The sequence below is a fragment of the Paramisgurnus dabryanus genome, chromosome 1 (genome assembly GCF_030506205.2).
Source record: "Paramisgurnus dabryanus chromosome 1, PD_genome_1.1, whole genome shotgun sequence".
NCBI lineage: Eukaryota > Metazoa > Chordata > Actinopteri > Cypriniformes > Cobitidae > Paramisgurnus > Paramisgurnus dabryanus.
In genome coordinates this window covers 44,394,678-44,408,256 of record NC_133337.1, presented here as the reverse complement: position 1 = coordinate 44,408,256, position 13,579 = coordinate 44,394,678, and the positions used below count along the sequence as shown (strand labels likewise).

Genomic DNA, 13,579 nt, shown 5'->3' with positions numbered 1-13,579 from the left:
TGTGTTGAGTCACGGTGTGCCATTAAAGTCCACAGGGAAACTATGAGATACTGTACAACTATAAAACGGAACAAACAATCCTCTAATGACTTCATATTCTCATCTCTACTCTTTCCTGATTCTGTATCTTCTAAAGCAGAATAAAAGATATTCAATGTTTACATTTTTCTATTTTAAATTATTATGTAGGTGTTAAAACTGTATAAGCAAGACATGGCCTTTGCTCTGCTATCGGTGAGAATAGGATGGGACCTCTGTTGGATCTTTATAACTGATAAATGGTCAGGAGTCTTTAGGAATCCTGTTTAAAAAAAAAAAAAAAAACTTTTGCATGTGCACCAAACTCCAATATAACAACAAAGCAGTACTACATGCAATAAAATACAAACATAGAAAATATTGTCTCTCCTTTCATATGCAATTTTTCGACGCGTCAATAAATATTGAATTGCTGGTTAATAATTCAATATCAGATTACACCGCTATTGGTTCAATATAATTGCAGTTTTATTGCAATATCACTTAATAGAAGTCAATCAATGGAATACAATCCACATAATTTCTATACAGTCACTATTTGCTTTGGATTTTCAGGTGAGCCATTTACGCAGACCAGAGAATCCACAGAGGAAACATTTCAGCCAACTATGTGCAATTGGTATTCGGGCACTGAAGCGGCCAGAGGCATCGCCCATGGCAACAGTGTGTCCAGAAAAGCAGTGCCCCCCCTGCAGACCCAAGCTGACCTGACAGGGGAATGGCTGGGGTGAGCTTCCCACCTGCCCTATTTATCATAGCGGGGCGAATAAAGGAAGACACTCGATCGATACCGTTCCTCCCCTCTGTTTCTGGATTCTGAGGTTAGTCGTGAGTCAGGGGGGATCTTTATGAAAAAGTAAAGAGGACTCAATATGTCTGTCCATGCAGAGAGCTTTTCTAAGTGCCAGTAGTAGGCAACTTAACAGATACTTAGAGAGCCTTTGAGTTGCCAAGGTCAGAGTCTTTTGGAGAATGTAAATCAATATGTCAATCTTCAGTAAAAAAAACTGCAAATGTACCCTTTAAGCTGAAAATACCCCAATGTTTGCCTCACCTGGTCTCATTGGCAGTTCTAGGATCAGCGGAGCTCTGTCGATGCTTATGCATATTTAATTATATACATACACTATATTGCCAAATGTTTTGGGACATCCCTCCAAATCATGGAATTCAGGTGTTCCAATCACTTCCAGACTCTTAATGCTTCATCATATCAAGACATTTTGGACTGAATTTGAATTTCACGCTCCCAACTTTGTGGGAACAGTTTGAGGGATGGCCCCTTCCTGTTCCAGCATGACTGTGCACCAGTGCACAAAGCAAAGTCCATAAAGACATGGATGAGTGAGTTTGGTGTGGAGGAACTTGACTGGCCTGACCCCAAACCAATAAAACATCTTTGGGATGAATTAGAGCGAGGACTACAAGAGAGGCCTTCTCGTCCAACATCAGTGTCTGACCTTACAAATGTGCTTTTAGAAGAATGGTCAAAAAATTATAATCATAAACTCCTAAACCTTGTAGAAAGTCTTCCCAGAAGAGTTGAAGCTGTTATAGCTACAAAGGGTGGGCCAACTCTAGTTTAAACCCTATGGATTAAGAATGGGATTTCATTCATGTTAATGTACATTAGTGTTGGGCGATATGCCCTATTTTCAGATCGTCCTATCGTCAGCCTGTGAGATCGGCGATACACGATATTATCGGGGGGCGGGGCATACGTTTACTCATTTTTTTATTTGTTAATTTTTTACTCATTATAACAAGTCACTTGATGGGTGGACAAAAAAAACAAGAGCAACAGCGTCATGACCGCAACTTTCTTAAACCTGATGCCATTAATGCGAGCGCGTCATTAAAACCCTATCATGATTACTTAACTGTAAAAACATGCATCTGCGCGCACACACACACACACACACGTGCGCGCACATACAAACAATTCAATGCATTGGTTTAGTGCTGTTGCAGAAGACTACACGTGTGAAGCAGTGGTGCTCTCATGAGGTGCCTTTTTAAACGCATCGGTCCAGCGGAACGCGATCATATCTTAAACACAATCATATATTAAACACGAGGGACGTGTTGCTGCAACTCCTTGAAATGCATATCATAAACAGGATTATTACCTAGTGATCTGACTTCGGACAGAGCGCAGCTTTCTGCACGTACGCGAGAGTGAGAGAGAGGCGCTAATATGCAGCGGGTCATATTTTAAACAAAAAGTAAAGTTTGCCTCAGCTCGCATGAAACGCATTAAACTGAACAAATACATAAGGATTACTACTTTAGTTTATGTTTAGACTTCGGACAGACGCGAGACCGCGTGCACGTGAGATAGAGAGAAGCGCAGCTGCTAATGACGGGGCGCGCTGGATTTAGTGGAAGAAGGAGACCAAGACGCGCGCATTAAGTGCAGGTACGTGCAAGAAGGAATTCTCTCTTTACAAGCTCTCCACGTAAAGTGAAGCCCACAAACCCTCATGTGAGGAAAAGCATGAATTGTGGGTGTTAATATAAAACTATGATGATGATAATAATAATAATAACCATTCGCCAACTATCGTCATGACTATCGCCGTGAAAGCCAGCCATTGGCGATATGTCTGAAGATCGTCGATACACGATACTATCGTCTATCGGCACAACCCTAATGTACATATAAAGGCAGGTGTCCCATTTGGGCAATATAGTGTTTATTTGCATGGACAGCTCTGTGTTTGCGTGGTAGCATTGCATCAGCATTTAGCATTCCTTTAAAAGAAATGCTACATGTTTCAGTTTTTTTTATACTATTGAACACAAAACTACTACCTACAGTTCACACTACCTGACATTAAAGCTTGGTAAGACAGTAAACATTTAGGCTTTTGCTTAAAACATTAATGTGCCCACCTGTGCCATAGCCTGTGCCTTGTGTCTACACTGGAAATGAGGTTGAAGAAAGAAGAAACCAATTATGTTTCAGATACATACATGATATAATTGACAGCAACTGTTCTCCTAAAGTGCTTCATGTCTACGACGTCAAGGCGTTCTGGGAAAAATGCGTCAATAACAAGGCTTTTAGTTGAAGAGCATCATCAAATCACAACCGCCTCAATCAATGTGTCATTACCTCACTTGAAGCATCACAGCCGAGCAGAGAATGACATTCGCTAGTCTGGTTTTCTCTTTCACCGTGCTGTGCCGGACATCAAAGGCATACGAGTAAACTGACCACAGAGTCCAAGTTAATTACCGTCATTGTCGTGTCATATTCAGCCATCTTCCTTCCATGCAGAAAGGCCCTACATGACTTCCCATGCTAAGCAGACTTCTCAATAAATTTTTTTTTTAGAATCACTTTATTGAAGACCACACCATCATCTAACACTGACAAAAACATGGATCGAGACAACAAGCAAAGATAATCTACTGAAGCAAATCGATTGATACCTGTATGTCAATCATGACATTCGCAAGTTACCCCAGCGCACATACACCTCCATACCCGCTGTTTATTTTCATTTACATTCATGCATTTGGCAGACACGCATATGTGTGTTTCTGAGATCAAACCACTGACCTTTGCGATGCCAACACAATGCTCAACCCACAGGAATGTTTTCAACAGCAACACAAATCTTCTCTCAGCATGACTCTACAGATTTAGCATTCATGAATAACATACCTGTACTTTTATGTGTGTGTAGTTTAACAGGTGCGTAGATTGTGTTGTATTGGTTGTAAGTCGCTTTAGATGAATGCGAAATGCATTGATGTAAATGTAAACAAAAGACTAAATGTGTCTTAATTACACATTCGTTTAAGGATTTGTTTAAATCCTAGACCCCAAGTATAAGCACTAACAGTTATGCATGAACTACTTGAGCTTTACGAGTGCTACTAATAATTTTCCGGCTGTTCAATATAACACTTCATCAAGACTCTGATAAACACTTATTTATACAGTATGTACAATGGAAACCAGAAGAAGGCCCTCACAGTTGTGTCTGGTAATACATATCCCACTTCATCACGGATGCAGCTTTATTCCCTCAATAGACTTTTCATTAAAACCCTGCCAAGATTCTAAGAGGACGATTATAAGCCCTGTGGTGGGAATCTGTTTGAATCGGGTTAAGGTGACCTGCACCTGCGAGCAGCACAGAGATGATTTACTTCCAAGTAGAAAGGAATAAACTAAAACCATAGATCGGTATGAAACACAAACATTGGCTGTCATAAATTATTCCCGTGTCACACATTCCCTACCTCGCTTTACTCTGTATCCCTTACATACACACATGCATACCGTGCCCTAATCCTTCCAGCGTGTAAGTTATCGCTCTACTGTACAGTAAATGTCAGGTTAGACAGCTGCATACGCTCATGAATGATGGATATATGGCACATCCCAGTATATGCCACGCTTTCCTCCCTAGATAGCTTATTTCCAGATCCAGGGCTTAGTTTGCAGCTATCGTGCATTCCTAACACTCCCACCTGAGCTTGCATAACAACTACCTACCTGTGTAACCAAGCTATACAGCAAGCAGAACAAGAAAAATGAAAGCCGCATATGTGTAAGTTTGGGTGATATGTTTAAACTGCATGGAATTACATTGCTGTGTGGATCTATTCATCTACCTCAACTAATAGAGCATTACAATAGCTGTACAAAGGTCATGGGTTCGATACCACACACACTGGTAAGCAACAGACTGAATTTAAGCTATGTGTAGTGCATGGGAAGATTATTTGAAAAAGCATCGCCCACCTGGCAAATGTATTTTGTCAATGCACAACATTTAAGCATATTGCCCCAATCCTTTTCTAGCCAGAAAGCACAAAGTGTCTGTTCTGTTGTTCGCCTGCTGTCTACAGAATTTCGGCCAGAACTATTTTCTCTGCTTGAGGCTATCAGATGAGAAAAGAGGCAAATTACCAGAAGTGGCCAGTTAAAATGCCATGCACCCCAAGGAACTCAATGAAATACTTTGTATTCTATTAATGGCATGAATCTAAGGGGGGCATATGCGCGCATAAAACTGGTAAAGCATCTAATTGTCCATATCTGGGAAAATGTATTTCCCTTGTCCCTACAGATCTTTGGTATATAATATTAGTGTCGGGTAGGGTACCAATTTTCCATTTTTAATCCTGATTCTGATTAATAATAAATAATTAATCATGCCATCATTCTCATATAAAAGGGCTGCCTGATAGTCCACATTGCATTGGATGAACATGCATCTGACAAAGTTTAATGAGCAGAAAATCACTAAACATTGGAAAGTTCTGTGTGCCAGAGATCTTAGCCTAATAAAAATTGAGTTCATTAATTTTGATGGTTAATCTACAGACTTCATTAAATTGCTTTGCCTAATTTCATAGGCACGTCGTTTATAATAACGTGTAGTGCGCAGTGGCTGTGTGAGGTTTGCGCTTTCATTCACTTCTATACAGGCTATTTCTCATAGTCTAAAACAAGTAGAGATTGGAGACTGTGAAAAGATGTAGAGTATGAGAGAGAGAAAGAGAGTGAGAGATATCATGATTAGGAAAAGATTGGAAAAAATATCCTCGTACTTCTGTAGATTTGCAGATGTTTCCATTTTATCCCCCAAAAAACTAAGAGAATGGTAAACAATACCCGTGCATGCGTAATTGATTATTAATTAGGCTACATTTTATTCACCGATAAATGCACACTGTTCATCTTGGCTTATCTTTTAATTAACTGTAAAAATTCCAAACAAATTACTGTAAAACTCCGTGCGTAATCTATACTACAATGACTCACTTTTCGCTTAGGGGTCTCTCGAGACAATTCATTACGAGGCAAAACTCTAAGAAAGTCAATCTTGGTTTGCAGATAGTATAACGTAAAAAGCCCCGTACCTTGCGCTGATGCCAGATGAAGGACCACCGACAGCAAAATTACAATCCAACAGGGTCTCAATCCCGGTTTCCACGAATTCCCAAACATTGCCAGACGAGCAGATGGAGAGATATTGAACAGGTTTGTCCGGCACGCCGGGTACATGTTGCTTCTCCACAGCCCTGCCAAGGTTGTGCGCGCTGGACGGTGCGTAATTTTCTCGAGCGTTTGCGGTTTGCGCGATTTAGAAAGGTTTGTGCGACTCAGTTAAACACTGAACCTTCAGCCATATGACACCTTATATTGAAGACTTTAATATTGTTAAACTCCCTTGTAAGTCTGTGTTTGAAGAAGAAAAAAACTTTGAGAAAGAAAAATTGGACGCACCGACTCCTTGGCACAGATTTTGTTTTCTCGGTGATAAAACAGATCTTTTGTTTTTACATCCACTTCCTCAGTTCTCCAGCAGTTACCGGTGTTTCATTCAACAAATGTTTTATCAATAAGTAAATATATTTCCAATCCAGAACGCAAACACGGTTAGTTGAAGATCTGTTGATAACTGTGCCCGGTCGTCTATAGTCACATTCACTCATTCGCTTTCATGTACAAATTCACGTCTTTCTTTCAATCCAATCAACTAAAAGTTATTATCTTCCTGTCTTGCTCTGCGCGTCGTTATCCCCAATACGCGTGTCGTTCACAGAGTCCGCTCAGACGCAGAACAAGCTTCATTCGGCATAAGTAACTTTCCAAATCCCGTTTTACCGCGCCACGGTGCCGTTTGGTCCAAACGAACCATGCTGTGCCCAAAGCGTCCCTGTGCGTGTTGGAAACAGGATGCGTAAAAGAAAAATTGTGATCGGTGTATGTCGCGAAGGAACCGGCCCGTCGGTATGAAGCTCTAAAGATCTCCAGCATCATATGAGCAGCGGATCGCAGACGGTGATGCGCACGGAGGGGGCTGACGCACGGTGCCACCGCGCGGTGAGCTCCAATAACACACACTGAGACAGACGGGCGCTGGCTGCTGAATGCACAGGAATGAACGTGTAGGAAGACAGTTTAACACTGATGAACGGATTAATGATGAGCCATAACAATAACAGTTTTACGCCTTGCATTTCAAATCAGTAAACACTAAACGGAGTTAAATGTACCTTTGTAACAACTGTCACTGTTTTTGGCACGTGCCACAGAGCTGAAATCTATATCTAAATTGTATCTGTTTATTTATGCAATATTATTCTCAACATTCATTCAATGCAAATGAGAGTGCATCCAAAATGACTGCAGATCAACATTTAATCAAAAGTTTGTGTTGTGGGACTGCTAAAATAGTTGGCTGTTGTGATTAATCATTTGTGATTGTTTATTCCCCCTAAAGTCTCTCTGGTTATAGCATCTGCTAAATGAAGAGATGAAAATGCAAATGTGCATTTATCTACATTAAATCAAATTGCAGACAGGACTCATCTAATGTAAACCTAAGCTCATTTCACAAACCCATCTGTCTCAAATCAGTTTAACCTACACGCTACATTCAATTCAACAGGCAATGAGGTGCATTCAGGTTGGGAAACTCGATTTCTGTAGGTTAAATTAGTTAAGTTTAATACAGTTAAGTATGCTGTATGTATAAATATGAAGTAAATATCTAAGAAATGCAAGCATCACTTCTATCATAAACCCCTTTAATGTGTCAGCCAGTACGAATTTTGACATGATGCATGATGCACTGGTTCACATTACATTGGGAACCCATATTTTGACATGACGAGCCACACACATGATGGGCAACATACATGTTTTGACAAGCATTGCATTCGTGCCTCTCCGGAATAGAAGTCAACACATCCCACATATCTATACATTAATATACTTTGAAATTAGCATAATTTTTTTCAGAAAGAAGTGTGACAACTAGCCCCGGCCTTCTCCACATTATTCAAACTGATCACAAAACACTTAAGAACACTATGGCTGCAGTGTGGGATCGTAGAGCGCTCCACAAACCTACAAAACCTGTGAGTTGCAAGCATGCACACACACACACACACACACACATATAGGTATATGCAAATATAAACACATGAAAATCTATACATATTTACTGTAGTTACTATATGGTCGCACTGTATTACCAGAATGGAGGTCAGATTGCAGAACAAGCCGATATCAGGTCTGATTCCTCCCTCCGCAGAGCTTGCTCACCCCCCACTACACACACACACACACACACACACACACACACACACACACACACACACACACACACACACACACACACACACACACACTTCAAAGACTATTGATCTCCTTTGGCCTACGGAAAAAACAACTTCCACATCAAGCTGCACTCCTTTGGGTTAATCATACATGTCAGAGGGTCCGAGCTAATCTGTGAATAACCCTGTAAAGTAGCTTTAATGTCCAGGTAGGGAGAGTTACAATTCGACCAGCTTTCTTACAGTTTTTTTTATTCGCTTTGGTACTATTTTCACAAGTAAGGTGTACATTTTCAAAACTCTTAGTACAAAAATCCAAACTGATCACACTTGTAACGCAGCTAGTCATTCTTTCAAAACTGGATGTAATGCTTTCAGTAAGTTGCACATGTTTTCAGTCCACATAATCATTGTTTCAAATGCAAGATTATTGTAATATGTAATGAGAACATTTGGTTTAATCACCGAAACACAACGGTATGATCTTCTTTCAGTTTAGTACTTTTAACAATCAGTTCATCCAACAGCAAACAATGCAAGATACATGTTTCAAATCAGCCTTAAAAGTGCTGAAATTAATATGCTACAGTACTAAAAAAATACATATTACACAGTTTCACATTAGGCAATACACTTACATTACTTACATAATCTATAATTTCCAAAATATCCATCCTATGTGTAATCAAGTGAAGGATCAATGAAGACATCCTCTACAATCATTTGAGCAAATTACAGTAGTTTTTATTTTTCAGATATAATTGTAACATAGCTATACTTTCTATAATGTAACTGGATGAAAACATAAAATTTAGTGCACACATTACATTACAGTAATTTGGATCAAGCCTGTCTTGAGCATTTGGCAGTAAATTTTCGTCCACCTCTTTGACCTCTCTGTGGGTGCCCATGCCCACCTCTTTGACGGATCCCTTGTCCACAAGATCTTCTTATTCCTTGCTGTCTGTCCTGCTCCATGTTGAAATAAATGGCCAGTGTTTCACCCCCACTTTTACAGTAAACTGTTTCTACAGGACTGTAATGACCAATTTTGGTTACCACTATGTAAAATCAATTTGCAATAAAGAGTATTTTATCATGTGTGGTTACACATAATTTATATGTTCGTACAAACAGAGGTTTTATTTCTGTAGTTCTCAAAATCCATATACTGTATATTGCTAAAATGAAAATATATAGGTTTACCAAATGGTTCAGTGATTAACCATTAAGATCAGTTGGATTTAGTGCTGGTCAAATGTATTTACGCAAATGAGATGAGAAGCATATCAAAAGTATTGTGAGCATTGCATTGTGAAAGACAATTACTTCATATGAAAGGTATTTCTTTGATGACACAATGATTAAGTGTGGTGAAAAAGTGAATGTATAATTTTGTGTGTTGTACTAAGTCAATTGAACATGTGATTAAATGTTTGAAAAAACTGACTATTTGATGATCTGCCTTGAGTTTTGTACTAACAGTTGTGAAATTTTACCACATACTTGTGAAAATAGTACCAAAGCGAATAAAAAAAACTGTAACCTATGTGCATCACCGGGGAAAAGTGGTAGCCTACTGGAGTCGAGTCTTGTATAGATGTATAGATGGTGCAGGTTAGCGGTGAAAGAGAAGCACGTTCATCTTACACTAATGATATAATAGGAATCTTCCTTCTACCTTTATGTCCAGGTGTGGGAGATGGAGCGCAGACCTCAAATTGATCCTTATACTTGGCCTAATTGCGGACATCAATCCAAACCGGTTAACCTCTACCGCGCAAAAGATAATATGAACATGCATAGGTGTTTGGAGGGAACAAGGAGACCAAATGTACAATTATTTAAAATGAAGCAAAATTGAAATTGAGCTTAACAGACAGCGATTATGATTGTAAGGCATAGCCATTACATGTAACAAAACATGATGGCTATTTTGATGACAAAAATCCTCTCGTGTTTCACAAAAGAAAGTCATTTAAGTTTTGGGTTAAAAAAATGGACACCCTTTTTAATATAAAGTAGGACAATCCATGTGTTTGTTGTAGTCCAAGAAAAGAGATTCACATTGGAAAGGATAACTCGCGTCATTGTTTACTTTGGGGTATGCACCTTTTGCATATTGTTAACATACTAAATTTACACACCAAAGGAAATTAAAAAATGTGATTCAGACAATAGGTACTCTTTAAGCTAATGCAAATACAACCTTATTGTAAAGCATAACCGATGGGTTAAGAACAGAATCACTTGTCACCAACTTTATGAGATGACACAACTGCTAAAGACTGACAATAACAATGAATCTTCTCTGAACGGAAAAGCAAGTCAAAAAGCTTTTTCAAATGATCAGGACCTTGAGGCTGTTTATCATTGAGACTGATGAGCATCTATCGCACCAGTGAAATGAACAACCATGCACTGTTCTTCTCACATTATCAATTGAAAACACAAAAGGGAAGAGATGCATGGCTTCAGAATGACATCTCGCGCTGAACGGAGCCTTCATGAAATATAACTGGCGGTGCTGAAAGCACAGAAAAAGATCTGTGGTCTGGAACAGTGCTGCTTGAAAAGACGGCTATTACATGCTGTAAGTTGAAGGATCAAATTAACAGAAGGTAGAAATCGATAAATTCATTTTTCTTTCAGTCACAATATGGAGTTAAAGAATGATGTGACAAAGAGCGCTGTGACAGACCGAACAAGATATAGAAACTAGATTTTTTTCCATCTTCTGAAGGAAATGACAGCTGTTACAAAACTTACCACCACCACCAAGTGTTAATTGTAAGAAGATGGAAGAAGATACAAAAGTTGTCACTGGGGCAGCATGTTTTCAAAAAGTACACTTTTGTACCTAAAAGGTGCATATTGATATCTCAAAGGTATCTTAAAGGTACATACAGGTTCTTCAAAGGTACATATCTGTGCCAAAATGGCACATTAGGATCTTTTAAAAAGGTACCATCCCAGTGACAACTTTTGTACTTACTTTCTGAGAGTGTAAGTGCTAAGGTGTTTAAAGTGTATTTTAATACGTTGATATAGAGTTGTTAGGTGGCTGCCAGGGAGTTATGGGTAGTTAGTATTGTAGGTAGCAAGGCAGGTCACGCCACTAGGCAGGCATGTTATTTCAGTCATCCAAGACTGAAGTCCTATATTTGAATGGGGAAATACAGATATCTGGGTTCGTCTAGTTTGCTGCTTGAACAGAGTTTACTTGCTTCATTCATGCATGAAATACGCTCATGAAATTCTAGTTATCAAGATATTCACGCGGAAATTCGTGTCATGGGAGGGGCTTCTGCGACTCTGCTCGCTTTCTGTAATCACGTCACTCCTAGAGGAAGGTCCTGAATGGTTAACGCGTCGTGTTTTTCCACTAAAGTTCAAATTTTTCGACTCGCGTTTTCCCCACGGCAACGCTCTAGATGTGCGAATGAGGCGGAGTCGCATCTACCGCACTGTACTAAACGCCTCATTCGCGCTGTGAGATCTCCAGACGCGTGTCAGCGCATCTTTACATTGACTTAACATTTAAACACTCGCGCTGACACCTCTACCGTGGCTGGTCTGAATGCAGCATTACCATGGGTTCACACCAGCCGCGTTTGAGGCATCAAATCTACTGCATCTAGTTTGTCGCTTGAACATTTTGAGTTTACTAGCTTCATTCACGAGTGAAATTCTAGTTATCAAGACATTCACGCAGAAATTTGTGTCATGGGAGGGGCTTCTGCGACTCTGCTCGCTTTCTGTAATCACATCACTACGAGAGGAAGGTCCTGATTGGTTAACGCGTCATGTTTTTCCACCAAAAGTTTAACTTTTTCGACTCGCGTTTTTCCCGCGGCAATGCTCTAGATGCGCGAATGAGGCAGAGTCGCATCTACCGCACTGTGCTAAATGCCTCATTCGCGCTGTGAGACTTCCAGACCCGCGTCAGCGCATCTTTACATTGACTTAACATTTAAACACTCGCGCTTGACACCTCTACCATGGCTGGTCTGAATGTCACATTACCATGGGTTCAACCAGCCATGTTTGAGGCGTCAAATTTGCGTCTAGTTTGTTGCTTGAACATTTTGAGTTTACTCGCTTCATTCACGAGTGAAATTCTAGTTATCAAGACATTCACTCTGAAATTTGTGTCATGGGAGGGGCTTCGGCGACTCTGCTCGCTTTCTGTAATCACGTCACTACTAGAGGAAGGTCCTGATTGGTTAACCCGTCGTGTTTTTCCACCAAAGTTCAAAGTTTTCGACTCGCGTTTTTCCCACGGCAACGCTCTAGATGTGCGAATGAGGCGGAGTCGCATCTACCGCACTGTACTAAACGCCTCATTCGCGCTGTGAGATCTCCAGACGCGTGTCAGCGCATCTTTACATTGACTTAACATTTAAACACTCGCGCTTGACACCTCTACCGTGGCTGGACTGAACGCAGCATTACCATGGGTTCACATCAGCCGCGTTTGAGGGGTCAAATCTGCGTCTACTGCGTCTAGTTTGTCGCTTGAACATTTTGAGTTTACTCGCTTCATTCACGAGTGAAATTCTGGTTATCAAGACATTCACGCGGAAATTCGTGTCATGGGAGGGGCTTCTGCGACTCTGCTAGCTTTCTGTAATCACGTCACTACTAGAGGAAGGTCCTGATTGGTTACCGCGTCGTGTTTTTCCATCAAAGTTCAAAGTTTTCGAGTCGCGTTTTTCCTGCAGCAACGCTCTAGACGCGCGAATGAGGCGGAGTCGCATCTACCGCACTGTGCTAAACGCCTCATTCGTGCTGTGAGACCTCCAGACGCACATCAGCGCATCTTTACATTGACTTAACATTTAAACACTCGCGCTTGACACCTCTACCGTGGCTGGTCTGAACGCAGCATTACCATGGGTTCACACCAGCCGCGTTTGATGCGTCAAATCTGCATCTACTGCGTCTAGTTTGTCGCTTAAACATTTTGAGTTTACTCGCTTCATTCACTAGTGAAATTCTAGTCATCAAGACATTCACATGGAAATTTGTGTCATGGGAGGGGCTTCTACGACTCTGCTCGCTTCCTGTAATCACGTCACTACTAGAGCAAGCTCCTGATTGGTTAACATGGCACATTTTTCCGCCAAAGTTCAAATTTTTCAACTCATTTTTCAATTTACACCATTTGCGTGAACTAGATTTGCGGAAGCGCATCAACACGTCTTTGCTCTTGACGCCTCTACCGCGGCTGGTCTGAACGCAGCATTAACTGCACTGAAAAACATCTTTTTGAGGTCGTTTCGTTTTAGCTACTGAGTATGTGCACAGGTTGGTAAGTGCCTCAGGTGACTCTGTACAGAGCCCCTCCCCCAGTCTTTATGGATTTGTGATTGTTTTTTAACTGGAATGTGGGACTTTTGCCAGAGCGGCCATATTGAGCATACCATTCTCCTCCTATAGCAGT

At 40.6% G+C, this 13,579-nt stretch overlaps 1 protein-coding gene across 4 annotated transcripts in view; it reads right to left on the bottom strand.

The window, feature by feature from the left end:
• sdk2b (sidekick cell adhesion molecule 2b) overlaps positions 1 to 6,812 on the bottom strand; it is a 428,287-nt gene extending 421,475 nt beyond the window's left edge. For all 4 annotated transcript variants that reach the window (XM_065262638.2, XM_065262641.2, XM_065262640.2 and 1 more), the window contains exon 1: positions 5,926 to 6,812. In XM_065262638.2, the coding sequence (XP_065118710.2) occupies positions 5,926 to 6,070 (145 nt within the window). In that variant the 5' untranslated portion in view covers positions 6,071 to 6,812. The remainder of the gene's footprint in view (positions 1 to 5,925) is intronic.
• Between the last annotated feature and the right edge of the window lie 6,767 nt (positions 6,813 to 13,579).